This window comes from Onychomys torridus, chromosome 9 (assembly GCF_903995425.1).
Source record: "Onychomys torridus chromosome 9, mOncTor1.1, whole genome shotgun sequence".
NCBI lineage: Eukaryota > Metazoa > Chordata > Mammalia > Rodentia > Cricetidae > Onychomys > Onychomys torridus.
In genome coordinates this window covers 67,036,425-67,053,912 of record NC_050451.1, presented here as the reverse complement: position 1 = coordinate 67,053,912, position 17,488 = coordinate 67,036,425, and the positions used below count along the sequence as shown (strand labels likewise).

General features: G+C 44.1%; 1 protein-coding gene and 1 non-coding gene across 5 annotated transcripts in view; both read left to right on the top strand.

Moving 5' to 3' along the window:
• Positions 1-17,488, top strand: part of Dgkh (diacylglycerol kinase eta) — a 180,929-nt gene that overhangs the window by 75,043 nt on the left and 88,398 nt on the right. For all 4 annotated transcript variants that reach the window (XM_036199194.1, XM_036199192.1, XM_036199193.1 and 1 more), the window contains exons 3-4: positions 11,445-11,555; positions 13,527-13,607. In XM_036199194.1, coding sequence (XP_036055087.1) covers positions 11,445-11,555; positions 13,527-13,607 — 192 coding nt within the window. The remainder of the gene's footprint in view (positions 1-11,444; positions 11,556-13,526; positions 13,608-17,488) is intronic.
• Positions 3,983-4,088, top strand: LOC118591657. Its single transcript, XR_004945960.1, has one exon. It is a non-coding gene; the product is annotated as a U6 spliceosomal RNA (small nuclear RNA).

Below are 17,488 nucleotides of genomic sequence, written 5' to 3'. Positions count from 1 at the left end.
GCGGCAGTTTTATTATTAAGGATTGTTTTAGGTAGTCTAGGTTTTTGTTTTTTGTTTAAGATTAATTTTTCAATTTCCATGAAGAATTGTGTTGGAATTTGATGAGGGTTGCACCGATTCTGTAGATTGCTTTTGGTAAGATGGCCAATTTAATAATAGTAATCCTACCAATCCATGAACATGGGAAATCTTTCCAAGTTCTGATTATCTTTAGTTTCTTTCTTCGGTGTCTTAAATTTTTATCACTCAAGTCTTTTACTTTAGTGTTGTCTCAAGATTTTTTTTTTTTTTTTTGAGGCTATTGTGAAATGAATTGTTTCCCCAATTTCTTTCACAGTCCATTTGTCATTTGTGTATAGGAAGGCACTATAGTAATTTTTGTGTGTTAATTTTGTATCTTGCTACTTTGCTGAAAATATCAATATGCTATAGGAGTTTCTAGGTAGACTTTTAGGGTCAGTTATGTATACTATCATATCATCTGCAATTAAAGGTACTTGGATGACTTCTTTCTTATTATTTGTAGCTCATTCACCTCTTTCAGTTGTCTTAATACTCAACTAAAACATCAAGTGCTTTGTTGAATACCTATGGGGAGACTGGACAACCATGTCTTGTTCCTGATTTTAATGGAATTGCTTTCAGTTTCTCTCTACTTAGGTTGTTGGCTGTGGGCCTGCTGTAAATTAACTGTATTATGTGGAAGTATGTCCCTGTATTCCTGATCTTTCCAGGACTTTTATCATGGAAGGATGTTGGATTTTGCCAAAGGCCTTTTCTGTCTTTAATGAGATGATTGTGTGGTTTTTGTCTTTCCATCCTGCTTATATGGTGAATTACATTTATTGATTTTGTTTGTTGACCCATGACTGAATTTCTGGGATAAATCCAACTTGGTTATGGTGGATGATCATTTTGATGTGTTCCTGGTTGGTTCACAGGTATTTTATTGAGAATTTTGTATCTATGTTTATAGGGGATATTGATCTATAATTTCCTTCCTTTCTTCCCTTTTTGTTGTGTCTTTGTGTGGTTTTGGTATCAGGGTAATAGTGACTTTCTAAAAAGAATATGGAAGATGTTCATTCAGTTTCTATTTTGTGTAACAATTTGAGGAATATTTTTATTAGTTCTTGGGGTCTGGTAGAATCCTCTCCTGAATCCATTTTGTACTGGGTTTTTTTGTAGTTGGGTGACTTTCAATGACTGCTTCTATTTTGCTAGGGGTTATGGATCTGCTAAGTTATTTATTTCATCCCAATTAACACTGGTAGGTGGTATATATCAAGAAACATATCCATTTTTTAGGCTTTCCAGTTTGTTTGATGGAATATAGATTTTTAAAGTATGCCCTTGTGAGTCTCCAAATTTCCTCAATGTCTGTTGTAATGTCTCCCTTTTTTATCTCTAAATTTGAATCTCAGACATAAACCTCTGAGATGAAGTTTCAGTCCTAGGGCATCTGTGTGCATGTACAGTTCCTACAAAGAGTTTTATTTGCTCTAAGCAAGGGGCGGAAAATGAGCAATTTCACAGCTTTGACATTGGACTAAAAACAGTCTTAGGAATCCAGCAAGATATAAATGAAATGTTTAAACATTTTTTTAAATGATCTTTTTGTTGTTGTTTTGTTTTTTGAGGCAGGGTTTTGCTCTGTAGTCTAGACTGTCTTAAAACTCACTATCTTCTTGCCTCGGCTTCCTGAGTGCTAAGGTTATCTCTTACCCTGCAAATCTTGAGAACAAAATTAAAATGATACTTGTTTTATTTACTTACATGTGTATTTGTCTGTATTGTGGGGGACCAGCCCCTGCCTTTTACAGGGTTCCTACAAGGAGGAGAGAGGAATAAGAAACTTGTAGATAGAATGATAGGCTTAGCTTAGAAGAAGAAAGACAGAAATGCAGAATAGCCTCAGGAGGGCCTGGATCTTTATTCAAAAATGCTTTTTATAACAATGCCAAGGGACAAGGCAAAAGACCTCCCCCTCACTAGATACAGCCAAGTGTAGACCCTTCTAAACACCTGGTACCCAGGCCTGTGGTCCAAATCATCCTCTTATGCAACCCTGCTGGTAAATCAAGCTCAGCTCTTCCTAGGAAACCTCTGTGGGCTCCCACACACACACACACACGTGTGTGTGTGTGTGTGTGTGTGTGTGTGTGTGTGTGTGTGTGTGTACACGTGCACGTGAGTGCGTGAGTGAGCACATTTTCCAGAGCACCTACATGTCACGGCATGCCTGTGGAAGCCAGAAGATAGCTGCTTTAGGGAGTCGGTTTTTTTCCTGACACCTTGTAAGTTCTGGGTATTGAACTCAGATCATCAAGGCTTGACTGGAAGCCTATCTTTACCTGCTGAGCCATCCTGCTCGCTCCATTTTCATCATTTGTCACCATAACTTTCTGATCAAGATTATCTTCTGTACTTGTTATCATCTGTTGTTCGACTACAGGTGTGTGGTTTTAAACATGGACTCTTTTCTTTACTTTGTACACTCACTATTTGTGCAGACATAGGACAGCTCCTCCACCCCTGGTTCGTTATCTGTAACCACACACTGATCACATGGACATTTCCTAGAGTTGTGTCCACAACCATTTTGTCGTGTTTCTTTTATAAGGGATGTGTTTAGCCTTGTGTGCACAGAAGCTTCCTTTTGAGGACTGACTTTCACATGAATAACAGTGCCCCAATTTAACCGTGTTAACTCACAGCCCGCTGAGGACAAGAAGAGCATTTCCCCCCTCTTGTTTTCTTCAAGAATTTTAAATAAATTGTGTTCATGTACTCTAACAGGTTTATCTGGGGTGAGGCCTGGAGATGTCTACCCCATCTATGCTGGGAATTTGGCTGGCGCTTATAGGTCTTGTGCTGGTAACCATAGCTGGTGCGCGTTCATAATTATGACAGTCACATCATGTCCAGAAGGTCACATTTCCCAGCTCTCTTCCCTATCCTCTGATTCAGACGTTATTTCTACCTCTTGAAGATGTTTGCTGAGCCTTACCCCTACCCGTGTGTGTGTGTGTGTGTGTGTGTGTGTGTGTGTGTGTGTGTGTGTGTCGGGAGAGATAATGAAGACTTCCTGTGTACCACTGAGTATTCTTAGCCCTCTGACCAGGCATGGATCTTTCCATTGAACTGCTGCCCACGGTAAACGAAGCTTCTCTAATGTCAAGAGCAGCCCAAGTCTATGGGTATATCCATACATATTTGAAGGCAGTTTGACAGCATCCGTTTAGGATCTACCCTAGAACTTGTGACCTCCCCAACCACGGGCTTTTGACCAGGATTGCTGCACCAGACATGAAATTGCTCCCTGTGGAGCAGTCTTCAAATCCCTCCAAAGAGTGGTTAGTTGTCCTGCAACAGCTGTACCCCTATTGCATCAGTAGACACTTCTGCTTGGCAGGTTAGTATTGCAGCATGCACAGGGCCCAGCTCTGGGTAAGACGATTGATCCAGCTTAATGGGGATGTTAGTGCCATTTAGAGTAAGAGCTACTATCAAGAATAGCTTAAGGATGAATTAGGGAAGCAGAGGGTGGGGAGGGTGATTGCATCCTCCAGGGAGGAGAAGCCTTTACAGGGGCTGCTTCAAGGGTGAGAGCAATGGCTTTCAAGACAGACGAACTAAAGGGAGGAGGCCGAGAGCAAAGGGAGCCTGGAAGCCACAGGAAAGAGGCCTGAGAACATCACACCCAGTCTTTGCTGAGGCCCATGGCGGTGTGGATTTGGTAGTGCAGGCAGCAAAGGCCTGAACTATTTAGGGTTTCATTTTAGAAGAATCTCAATAACCGTGAGGAGGCTGAAGTGTAGGTTATTTGTGTCTTCTTAAAATAGTGCTTGTATAAGAGAAAAGGATCCATTTTTAACTTCACTTTTTTTCTTCTTCGTTATGTTTAAAAGAACTTTCAAGTATGTGTTTTTATTTAACCCTTTGTTATCTTAAGCAGAACTTTACAAAAATCCCAGTACACGTGCTCACTTGGGCGGCAGGAGCACTAAAACTGTAACGATACAAAGAAGATTAGCCTGGCTCTGTGCGAGGAGGACATGCAAATTCGTGATGTCTTCCTTATTGTTGCTAGTCCCACCCAAGGAAACAGTCCAGACATGCAACTGTTGAAGAGAGTCCTTAAGAATTGTGATAGCGATGCTGAAGAGTAGCTGACCACAGTTGATGGCTTCTAGTAGGGGTGTGGGGAAGGACTCAGTTTTCTTCGAGGGCCTGGCCAATGGAGTTTGACCATGCTCCAGTGAGTATGTGGGCAACACAAATTGGATTTGGTGTTTTTGGTTTTCTTTCTTTCTTTTTTTTTTTTTGGTTGGGGCGTGGGGAGCACAAGGGTGGGATGGTGGACCTGGGAGGAGTGGGAAGCAAGTGTGATTGATTGGGGTCCATTGTATGAAATTCCAAATAATTAATTAAAAATATTGTGTTGGGGGAGAAATCCTGATACATGCACTGATGTCGTTTGAATTTCCCAATGGTTTGTTCTTAGACTAAGTTAGATTTTTATCATGGACTTAACATTGTCTGCACCTGAGGATTCTAGAATGCTGTCTCAAGCGACTTGAGATGCCTCAGCAAGGCGGTACTTCCTCATCCCCTTCCTAGCCTCACCCTTGGGCAGTAACTGAAGGATTTCCCTACCTCTCGCCTCAGTGTCTTGGAGTAGACTGTATCAGAGGGGCATGGCTGTTCTGTATGCATGTGGGAGAAACAGCAACTATCTGAGGAGGCCAGATTGATAGTAACTAATCCGATGCCGCAGGACATCGTGGCTGAGGCCTGCTTTCATGTGGCTCCACAGTGGTCCTTGTCTGGTCTGAAAGGCAGCCTTGTGGTAGGCGCCGTTGGTGAGTGTCTAGACTTGGACTGGAGAGAGGTGGCCCTTGACCCTCAGTGTGCCTTTGTTCTCTGTGCCATCACTGATTTTGTTCAAAGACACCACACTCCCCTCTTAAATAATATTTTGTCCCTATTCCAAGGGCTTTGGGGGTCTATTAGAGAGTTTTATACTTTTTTCCTTTAAAAAGTATTTTTTATTTTCAATAAGTAAAAAAAAAAAAAGTTTACCTCCTTAATGCTTATAAATACACATTTCAATGGTGTTTGGTATAGTTACATTGCCTAGCAATGTGATCTTTATTTGGTTATTTGGCAGCTTCACACATGTACATAATGTGTCTGGTTCCTCTCTCTTCCTAATCCGTTCTTATCTTCTCCCACTCCACCAAAGTCCCCCCCCCCCCCAATTCCTGACTTGAGTTTTGTTGCGTGACTCATGTTTAATCAGAACCCTCTGTGTGGCTGTTGGATAACTTGAGGTTATCCTTTGGAGCCATTATCGGGGGTATACAACTAGAAGGCAGTAATTCTCCTCTTGCCCTGAATTTGTCCGTAAGTTAAGCAGTGAGGGGTAGGACCCCCCCACCCCAGAACCCCTCCTCTATTTTTGCACAAGGCAGTCTTTGTGTTCATGTACCTGTACTTTAGACTCCTTTCAGATCAGAGAGTTTTTAATGTATTGAAATAAGCTCAACAAAATCGATTTTCTTCACCAAAGTGACAGCAGTATTTTTCATGTTATTTCTAGATAAGCCACAAAGCATTTATTTTTGTGCGTTTTGCCTTTAAACCAAGACAAGGCTCTAGCTCCTGTCATGAGCCAAGAAGAAAATGCACAAGCCAGTGGGCTGCGTGAATGCTGACAGGTGGCTATTGGTGAAATTATTAAGGCCACTCCACATAGTCAAAAGGGAGGTTTATTTTGTGGGGTAGCTTACAAATGAAGGGATAGGTTACAGGGTCTGGGAAAGGTATGGCGCAGTCTGGCAGTGTTCTCTGGAGAATTCTGCTTGGTCTACCTCCAGCATCCAAGGTCCTGGAACCAAGCGAGCTGGCACATCTGGATCTCGGGTCTTCAGGGTCCTCTCTCAGCCCTGCCTTGTAGGTGTGACCATTACCGAAGTCTCAATGGGGGTTGGAATGGCTACCCACTACAGGTGACCATGAAGTCAAACAAGATGTATCCACTGAAAAGCTTAGGAACCAGACAAACAGCTCAGCTGCAGGCCACGTTTCTCATTTTAACCATACATGGGGAGTTAAGATTTTGTTTAAGAATAACTGACTCTTTAATCACCCATTGGAGCTTTCATAAATGTGGTCATTGATACTCCCTTCCCATGGTCTTAGTCAGTGTTCTATTACTATGAAAGGACATCATGACCATGGCAACTCTTATAAAAGAAAACATTTAATTGGGGCTGGCTTACAGTTTCAGAGGCTTAGTCCTTTATCATCATGGCGGAGAGCATGGTGGTGAGCATGGCAGCAGGCAGGCATGGGCCTAGAGAATAGCTGAGAGCTATAACCTGGGCCACCAGCAGAGAGAGAGAACCATTGGACCTGGCATGGGCTTTTGAAGCCGTACAGCCCACCCCTAGTGACACACTTCCTCCAACAAGGGCACACTTTACAAACCTTATAATCCTTTTAAATAAAGCCACTCCCAGATGACTAAGCATTCAATTATGGTGGCCTATACACCTGTTTGCTAACCGGAGGCTCCCAAAGATAAGAACATTCACAGTCAGGTGCCATGGCAACCGAATGTAAAGAGCATTCCATGGTCAGGTAGCCTAGCAACAGAACAAATGGCCCCTGACCAGTCACCTTAGCAGACTTCCTGCAGTTGCATGGCCTGCACGTCTCCCACGTACTGCACGCCTTCCACGTCCCTTCCACTTCCTGCCTTCCTGCCCCTTCCCCTCTTATGCTATATAAGCCATGCGGAGGAAAATAAAGTTTGGCAGCTTGATCAGAATACTGTCTTGCTGTCCGTCTCTTCGTGTCGTCCTGTCCTTTCATTCGCTCCCACAGGTGGGTGGCCCTGTTGACACCCCGCTGGCCGGGGCAACAAGTATATACTTTCTGAAGCTCCAAGCCATGAAACCGAATAGATTAAGATTGGAAACTATTGTTTGGCTGTTAGAAGTTATTAAGGCATAAGTAAGATCTTCCATAGTCTCAGGCTAAAATAAGCATATTATCAAGATGGTTCCACCTGGCCAATTACTGTGTGAAGTAAGCTAGGAGGAATAGGAAACACGGTGAAAATGTTATGTTTCTGTATGTGCGTGTGAGTTTGTGTGTATGTGTGAGTACAGGCGTGTGAAGGTCAGAGGTCAGTGCCAGGTGTCTTCCTCAGCTGCTGTCCATCTTGGTTTTTGAGACAGAGTTTCTCATTGAACCTGGAACTTGCTGATTGGCTAGGCTGGCTGGCCAATGAGCCCCAAGGATCGCTCCGTCTTGGCCTCTCCAGCTGCATTGAGGTCAGTTCTCTCTCCAGTAAAGCTTCAGTTCAAAGGTGGGGGAGAGGAGAGCCTTGTGCTCTCAAGGATCCAGTAGAAGAGAGGGCCCTGGGATTCAGTCACAAGGTAGACTCCTCCGAGGACTCGATCATAAAGGCAGATGTAGGTCATGGAAGATGTGCCCTCAGTGTGAACTTGGTACAGAGGCTCCTGGGTCACAATACTTCAGCCTTGGTGCCTCACCAGTACCCTCTGTGGTTGGTGATGACCTGGGATTCTGCCTCTACTATGGAGTCTCTCCCAGAGGAGCTGTCACAATCAGTGTGAAGAAGGACCTGTTCACGACTAGTGACCATTTCTCCTTTTAGCAGAAGGAACATGTGCTGTTTGGTTGACTGGAAGGAGAAGCTAGGACGTGGAAGAAGGCAGAGCAGGTGGGAGAATGAGAGGGACGTGTGCCGTGTGGTGTCTGTCATATGAGTTGTTACATCTCATCATGTGGCCTAAGGAGTGAGAGTCTCTTCATAATTTATAGCGTTTTATCCAGGTCCTGGGAGAGCTTTTGAGATGAGCTGTCTTACTTGTACGACTCAAGGAAGGTGCCAAAATGTGGGCTGGTCGGATCTGTTAGGATGGTAACCCTGGTGGATCGTCCCCACTGTATCTGGTCTTGCTGTGTTGGCTCCAGGAGTGGGTCAGAGCTGTTCCTGGGAGGTCTTGACTAAAGAGGGAAGTCATGGTTTTCACTGAAGTGTGTTAGCCTTTCCATCGCACTCCTCACTGGATGTAAGGATGGATCTTTGAGCTGTGCTTCTCCAAAGCCTACCCACCCCCACCCCCCACCCCGCTTCCACCACCCCGGCTTACCACCATGTTCTCACCAGTTTTCTGCATTTAGCTGTATAAGATGAAGTCTCCTGGGCTTGGCTGTCCAGCATGCCCAGTAGAAGCTACTCTCCTGCCTGAAACATTTCACCAGCTCTTTGTACTTACAGTAAAAGGCGAGTTCCTCCTCGTGGCTGGCAGATTCTGATTCATCTCTTGCAACTTAATGTCTTGATACTTTCCATCCACTCCAGCAGTTATTTGCCTTGACAGTGGCTGGTGAACACTTACTTACCTTTTCCAGGAAGCTCTTAGAGTTCATGCCTGGAAAATACTCTCTGAACTTAATAGCACAATGAAATCATCATCATAATAATACTTGGTGCCACTTACTGAGATTTTCTGTAGACCAAATACTGTTCTAAGTGCCCTCCAGACTCATTGTACCATGAACTTCGAAGCAATAAGCTTATAAAGTTGCTATTCTGGCCTTCTGTTTTTGGATAGGAAATGTGGCCATAGAGAAGTGGAGTGTCCTAGATTCATGTTGTTAATGTGTTGTAGAGCCTGGCTTGAAGTCTGTCTGATTCTAGACCTGTTCTCCGGTACTGAAGTTTCAGAAGTATTTTGTTACCATTGAATTGCAGAGATTTCCCGGTGGACACTCTCAGAACACACTGCAAAGTGAACCCGAAAATCAAAGTAAACATCAACATGACCTCAGTATCTTCCGAGCAAGAAACTTCTCTCAGATTTTCTAGCTTATTGATAATAGAAGGCATTATTATTAAAGTTACAAATGAACTCTGATATCACACAAGGTTCATCTCAGCCATTCATGCAGGCCCCATTAGCATGTGGGAGGTTAATGTCCTGGGCATTTGAGATACCCCCATGGCAGTCTAGTGGGACACATTTTAACTTTGGTTTTCCGTACTGTTTTTGCCTTCGAGGCTCACTGTAGCATTATTATTCTTGCATTGAATTCAGAATAAGTGTGAGCCATCCCGGACCCCTCTTAAAGACAGTATTATGTTGTGTCTCCTGAGGACAGTCTTATAGATAGGCTTTGGAGTAGTCTGCCTCTCTCTTTCCTTTCTCTTTTTCTTCCAATTAAAATGAAACATTAAATTTTTACTACATACAATAAACTCAGGGACTTCGTATTTCAATACAGATTGTAAAATAAGTAAATTACATTGTGGAAATATTTTGTGGGGAAGCACAGAGAATGAGAACATATTGTAGTATTGAACAGGAAGCCACTGAGATCAAGGTTTGAAGGAAGCTGGACCTGGTAGTGTGCCCTTGTAATCCCAGTCAGTGTTGGGGAGGAAGAGACAGGAGAACCTTTGGGGCTCAGTGGTTAGCCAGGTTTGTCTCTCTGGTGTGCTCCAGGCCAGTGAGAAACCCCATCTTTTAAAGGTAGATGGTGCCTGAGGAATGACATCCACAAATATCATTTGGCCTCTGCATGCGTGCACATATGTGCGTGCATGCATCAAAGACTTGTATCGGGACGAAAATGAACATCCTCCCCTGGCCCGAAGACTTGAAGTGTGAGAGTTAACTAAATGGCTCTCTGAGGGAAGAGCAGGACAGACCCAGACAGTAACCAGTACCCAGGCCTGAGCCATGCTTTTCCAGTTAAAAGCGGAAAGGGTAATTGTGGACAGAAGGGTCCAAGAGAGTCAAAGACTAGGTGGGATCTGAGACTTGGAGGATTTTGCTGGAGACAGTGGGAGTGAACTGACATTCTATAAAGTGCTCAGCAGAATCCAGTCCAGAGTCACAGAGGCCCTCCTACCTCTCCAGACACATCTCCTCTGTCTCCCTTGGAAACACTTCTAGATATTTGCTCCAGCATGCCCTCTGAAGAGTCCCCAGGTGTCTATCCTGTCTTGAGTCTGTGCCAATCTGCTTTCTGTTGCTGGGACAAAATATGTGGGGAGAGTAATTGAAAGAGAAGGTTTTCTTTCTTTTGGTTCACAGTTCTAGAAGCTTCAGTCTGTGGTCATTTGGCTCTATTACTTGTGGCCTGTGGTAAAATGGAGGATTGTGGGAAGGAACACATGGCTGAGCCAAGCTGCTCACCTCAAGGTACCAGGGTGTGGGGACATGGAGATTGAGAGAGGTTGGGGACCAAATGTATCCATTTGCTGTTCTCCCCGCTCCCCACACCCCCAGTAAATGACCCAGTTCTTTCAGTTAAGCCCCACCCTTCCATCTCCTAATGGCTCAGCAATAGATCGATGGATTAGTGAAGTCCAAGCCCTCATGACTGACCTCTGCCTCTAAACATGGACACATTGGTGACTAGGCCTTTAACTTGTGAGCCTCTCAGGGGCACTTCGGATCCAAACCCCTCTACCTTTGTGTACCTCAACTATGCTTTTTGTTGTTGTTGTTGTTGCGTGAAGGCCCTTCGTGGAGGCTGCCTCAGGGAGCCCTTCCTTGACTCCTACTTAGCCTGGCTGGCTGAAATATTCTCTCCTTTCTGGGCTACCACACATAGTTCTTTGTGTATGTGTTTGCTGTAATAACTAACATCTAACAGCATCTGTTGTTTCTCACACTAGCCTGTCCATTGTATCCTGCTAACATCCCCTTTGTACAGATGAATATGCAGATGTTAATAACTTGCCTAAGTTCGTCAGTTACTTCTGCTGAAGCTGGGAATTACACATGGGTCTGGCTTCAGAGACCTGCATGTGACCCGCCACCTCTAACATTCTCACCCTATATAGGCTGTGCGGAAGTCACACCCATTGTAGATGTTAGTTTGTGTGTGTGAGCCTTTCATCCTGTCTATGGATGCTTTTGTTAATTAAATTTGTTTGTTGACAATTTCATGCATGAGTTTTGATTATCCTCACCCCTGCCTTTTATCTCCTCCTTCACCCCAGCCCCACCCCTATCTCTTTCTCACATTCATGTCTTTTTGTTCTGTGACCCACTGAGTTTAACCAGGGCTTTCTGTGCAGCCTTGGGTTTGGGACTGTCCAGGGGAGCCTGGTGGATTCACTAGTGAGTGCACAGCTGAAGACAGTGACTCTCTGTCTCCCACAATCCATCAGTGGCCGATTCCACCTGCACATTCTTTGGGAACCATGTGAAATTCACTTTTACTTTCTGGTACTTTATGTACATTCTCTTGATTGGCTTGTGATGTGAACAAAACATTTTCTCTTGGCATTTGTAAGATGTCCGCCACGGTGTTCGGAATTGGTTCTGAATGGGATTTGGTTCTGGGTTGGGTTTTCACCCTGTCATTGTGCTCTGCTTTGTCCCCAGACCAGCATTAAAGAAGGACAGCTGCTGAAGCAAACCAGCTCCTTCCAAAGGTGGAAAAAGAGATACTTCAAACTTCGAGGCCGTACGCTTTATTACGCAAAAGACTCAAAGGTAACTCCACAAGACTGATCCCAAGCACTCTATGTCATGACTAGATCTAAACCTAGATCCAAGCTGCGTTTGTCTTGGATGCTCATTACAGCTTAGCTGTCCTCATGTGGATTTATTATAATTGTGGTCATCTTGCACTCCACCTCAAGGGGGAGCTATCGAGTCATAGGGGCAGCTAGCCTAATAGGTTTTGATTTTTTTTTCTTCTAATTAAAATAAGTTATAAATAACTTAGAATAAATTCAAAAGTTTGGGGTTCCTCTTTTTTCCCTTTTAAATCTTTTTCTGACTATAAGAAAGTGATTTAGCTCAGTGGTAGAGCGCTTGCCTAGCAAGCGCAAGGCCCTGGGTTCAATCCTCAGCTCAAAAAAAAAAGAAAAGAAAGTGAGAGGTTGTTATAGCTGTTAGAAATGTAAGTTCATAGCCCAACTCATGCAAAAGCCCACAGTGTGCCTGTGGCTCTCATGTGCTACTGAGAGAAGTCTTAAGACAACATACATGCTGAGTGCTTTCACAATCCTGGGCACAAGTAATCTCTTCATTATGGTAGCAATTAAGAGTAAAAAAAAAAAATCACATTGTAATAAAATTGAGACTTAAAGTAATTTTTATGTAACAATGGCATGAGATAATAATGTAGTTTGGGAAGAAGATTCCATATTAAAACTGATATTTTAATGTTGCCCAAAAACAAAACATTAGAATGCCAGAGGAATAATCATTTCCATTTTTAAAAGTGCATGTTCCTGATATAATCAGTAGGGTCATTAGCAGAAGCTGAGAAAGCAACCAGTCCGCAAACCTAATTCTTGGTTTGTGGAACAGCAGTCGAAGAAATAACTGAATGCCCAGGTTAAAGTAATAACAAAATCCAGTAATCTTATTTTAAAAGCCTAATGTTGACTGTTGTTCCCTGCTGCGGCTCCATGGTGTCTTTGCACATTCCTCTGTAGAAACATTGACCTCTTGATTACCTGTGACTTTGGCTCTGTGCCCCGTTAAGGTACCTCTTGAATAGTCCCATGTCTGAGGTGACGGATTTGTTTTCTGCAGAGAAAACTGTTGGTGACTTTCCATAGCATTTCCCAGGGACTCCAGTCCTCCATGTTTAAGAGTCTATTTTGAACTGCAGTGAGCTTTTCATGTACTGGCCGCATTGTACGCCCTTTCCAGTTTGGGAGCAAGTCTAGCTGAATTAAACTAATAACGTTATAGTAAACGTAATGTAACCCCCTTAGTATAACTCTCTGGTTGGGAGAGTGGAAGCTATCAGGAAGGGGAGACATGTCTCTCCGCAGCCGTAGAGGTGAACTCCACTTGTGTGGGAAGTTCACTGGCTTGAAGGCTGAGCAATGACCAGCTCACTAAAAATGGGAAATGCATGCATGTATTCACATTTCCTAATGCCTAATTTGTTCTTTGAAAGAAGTCCCATATATTTTTTTTTTTTTCTGGAGCTTTCATCACTGACAGGTTTCGATTAAAATAATGTTTAAGAGCGTGAGAGAAACATGGTCTTCTGTTTGCAGAACACGGTCACCATCTTATTTGGACACTTTTTGATAGACAAGGACAATAAGGTCCAAAGCATTCGGTCCAGATCAGCGTGATCTGAGCAAGGGCTAGTTCTCAGTCTCCACTCAACAAACCTGTGGGCAACAATACCTTTGACTGCCCGCAGTGTTGCCTCAGGCTTTAGAGTATGAGAGGGTGAGTGTGTGTGTGTGTGTGTGTGTGTGTTGGTTCTTCAGCTGGTTCTTCTAACCATAGGAGATAGGCTTCCAGAAGACAGCGGTCAGTTGTGTAGGGTGGCCATGTTGAATGGACTCATTCTTGTGTAGCATCCCTAAGTTGGCGTTCATTTTTGATTCCTAATTCTTGACATCACTTTCATCGACGTGGGCTGAGAGTGAAAATGTATTGAAGAGCTGGCTCTCTACATAATGTGTTTGTGTTCTTGTTTATCAACAGTCCTTGATATTTGATGAAGTTGACCTCTCAGATGCCAGTGTCGCTGAAGCAAGTACGAAAAATGTCAACAACAGCTTCACGGTATGCTTATGTTCTCTGTTCCAGGGCTGTGGGGTGGCAATTCTTAAGCATGTGCAGACGCTTAGTTCAGTCCTTAACTGACACAATTAACTAATCAATATGTTTTACATTCCAACAACAAATGTATGATCAGTTATTGGCCCAGTAACCTTGGGTCTAAATGTGTTTTTCAAATATATATTTTTGAATATGTACATTTAAATATATTCGTACCCCCCCTCTTACAGACAGACAGACAGACACACACACAGACACACACACACACACACACACACACACACGCTCATACCTGAAATCCTAGGAGGCTGAGGCAGGAAGATTGCCATGAATTCCAGGGCAACCCTGGGCTACACAGTGAAACTGTTTTAAACAAAAAAATGAACAAACAAACAAACAAGGATTGTTTTCCTTTTCACTTTTATTTTTGTTGTTGTTTTGGTTTGGTTTTTGAGATAGGGTTTCTCTACGTAGCTCTCTGGATGTCCTAGACCTTGCTCTGTAGACCAGGCTGGCCTTGACTCAGAGATCCACCTGCTTCTGCCTCCTGAGTACTGGGATTAAAGGCATGCACCACCACTGCCCAGCTCCTTTTCACTTTTTAATTTTTGTGTTTTTAAAGTTTGTACTTCCTTTAAATTAATCATTCACTTAATTCTATTGCTCTTAAGCATTCAAAACCTTTGTTAATGATCTTCAGTCTTAGAAAACAACATTCCTCCTGGTATCTTCAGTTCGGCTGCTGTTCATTCAGGCAGCTACTGTAGCTCAGGCTTCCAGTTCTCTCCATTTAGGTAATTCATCAGGGAACTTTTAAAGAGGGCCCTTCTGTTCCAGCCTCTGTTCTAATCAAAGTTGCATTGCTTAAAGGAATAGCTTGTTCACCATCACCTGCAAACTGCATCTCCACTCAAACAAAAAGATCTTGTGTGATGCCTCTCAGTGTCCAGATGTTGACCTTCTCCACCCTGCAGCCCAGCACGCTCTGCCCCAGCTTTCCTGTTCCCCCTGACTGATGTCCTTCTACCTGTGCTTGCTGAAATCTTACCTCCCCCCATTCCTCTGCTTCTTTCATTTACAAAATCAAAAAATAAATTGACTTCCCATTATATCACTGGCGTTTATGATAAGCAGGGAAATGCCGCAAAGGAGATGCAGATATCTATATCTATATCCATTTGCATATGTAAATCTCCCTCTAGCTCTTCCTTAGTTCAGGGAGCTCTGGTGGCTCTTCCTGGGGTGGCACACTCCTTAGCTCCCCTGTGATGCATTGCTTTTGCTCAGTCACACCTACCCACACTTCCAGCCCTCACACCCGGAAGTCGCCACCACTGACACCAGTGTCTGTCCCTTGGGTGCACAGAGCATGGGAGACAGCCAGGTAAGCAAACAGAGAGGACCGTGACAGAGGTGAGCTCCGGTGTGGAGATGAGTGGGGAGAGGAAGCGGATGAATTCAAATGTAGTCTTATTGATTTATGGGCATGTGGGATAATTCATAGTGTAAACAGTGCTTTGCCGCTCCTTCTCCCCGGGGAGAGTTTAGTTTGAGAAGAGGAAAGCCAAGAATAGAATCCTGGGAAAATGTTAAAATGTAAGGTTTGACCAGAGGGACTAAGCAAGAGCATTCTTACATGAAGAAGTAGAATCACCAGGCGGTGATGTCATAGGAACCCCAGTCAAAGAGTCTCAAGATGGAAGTTGCTAGACATCAGGTGCTGTGGCCAGAGGGCAAGTCCAGCAGGCGCCGAGAAGGTGACTTGGGTTTGTGAACTTGGGGTTCGTACGGTCACGTGGCTGCGAGTGGTTTCCCGGGTGGATCGGCTTGCGTTAGGCTGCACTGTTAACTCGGAGTGAGTCAATGGGCTCTTTCCTGAGGCTTGGCTGGTGGGAGCACAGGCAGACAGGGAGCGTTTGGGTAATGACAGCATTATGGTTTGGTGGTTCTTTTTCACTTTGCTTTTGAGTGTGTTTGTGTGAGGAATGGAAAGAGCTACTAAGATGAGGCAAGATTGCTGAGTGAGCCAATGGATGGAAGAACCAGAGCACAGTAGAGCGCAGAGCCGAGATGGAGGCAGGGGTGGGCAGCAGGCATGTGTATTTCAAGCGCCAATAGTACCATTTTCTCAGTGAAACCGAAGAGCAGGTTGTGAGGCTGAGTAGGAGCTTGGGAAGGCTTAGAATAGCTTCTGTGGAGAGACGGTGTGGAAGCCATCAGGGACCTGTAAACTGTGTCCACTAAAGACTGGCTTGTCATGTCCACACAATCTGTGCTTATAGAATAGTCTTTAAGTTAATAGGAAGCAAAGAAGTAGATTGATCCAGAGCGGTGGTTTATAAGGCCTTTGGGCAGAGGGATAAAGGTAATGCTGGATGCTTGAAACATCAGCAGCTTATAGCTTCGCCTCCTCTCTATGCTCAGTGCTGGAGGATAAAACAGCAGAAAGGCAGAAATAGCCTTGCTTTCATCTAAGCAGGCTCCGATGAACACGAGGAACCTTGGGGCTTCCAAGCCTGAGATGTTGCTGATTATTCAGTCCTCCAAGTGAGGGTGGGCTAGGTAAGACAGAAAGATCCTTGCTAGTTGTACTAGCCACTTGCCTTCCTCTGGGAGTGAACAAGTGTGTGTGTGTGTGTGTGTGTGTGTGTGTGTGTGTGTGTGTGTGTGTGTGTGTCTAGAGTTAATCTGAAGGAGGGTCCCAAAGTTTCAGTGTAAGGGTTAGAATAATCTCAGGTGGGGGAAAGGAGCTTAGGGCAGATACAGGCAAAGGAAATGGAAAAGCCTAGGGTTTGGCGAGATCATGCGAGTCACTTGTGCCTTGCCCTCCAGCTGCATTTGTTCACCCCTGTTGTAAAGAGAACTTGCCATAGGTGAGTCTGTATTTTTATCATGACTCCCAGAGGACAGGGACTGTGTCTCTCTTTGCACTTCATAGCACCTTACTCCTAAGTGTTCATTGCTTTTGATACACAAAAGATCAAAGTGTCTGTCAGCATGAGAAGACTTGGTGCCTTGGCTATGTCATCAACCAGCTGGTCTTTCTGAAGTTTGTTAGACTAGTGATGTAGAGGCTGAAAAGGTGGGCTGCTTTGCAGAGTAGTACAGTAGAAAGTTCTGCTACTTGGTAGAACTTTCCACAGCATAAAATGGAGCAAAAGGCATGTTTTCAAGGGGTAATTGGCAATCCTCCTCTTTAAATATTTAAATATCCTGCCTCCCTAGATCATCTTGATGGCTACTGACACCGCTCTCTTAGCTGGTTGGTGTCAGAGGTTAATGGTGCAGTGTGATGGGATTGCGGTTGGAGACCAGGAGTGGCCAAAGTTTGGTCTTCCTGAAGTTCCCTAAGGGTAATATATTGACAAGAAGTGGTGGTGCATGGACAGTCTATGAATAGTTGATGAGAAATGGAAAACATACGCTTTGCTTGAAAATGAATGCTCGCCTCTGCTAAGATGGCTTCTATAGTGAGTGTCCTGCAGTGCAGGGTCGCTGCTAGCCTATGCTGAAAGCAGCTCAGGCTCACCTCTGCATTCAGTGTCTGAGTCCCACTGAGGCACATGGGCACCAACACAGTGGAGCCACAGGATTGTGAGCGTGGCTTGAGACTTGAGTATACTGGACACAGTGTCTTACATAGTGTCCTGTTCCATGTCTTCCTTTCATATCCGTGTAACTAACTTATGTGTAAATTAGGTTGGTGCTTTCTAGTTAGTTATTTCTAGTGTAAATTCTGCCATGATGAGCAGAGCTTAGGAGTTTAGGTTCTGAAGTCAAACATCCTGGCTCGGCCCTGTTATGTGGCCTTCGCCATATGAGTTAACCCCTTGAAAGAGATCTGCAGTGGTGGAGTGCCTGCTCCCTAGGGCTCTCAATATCAA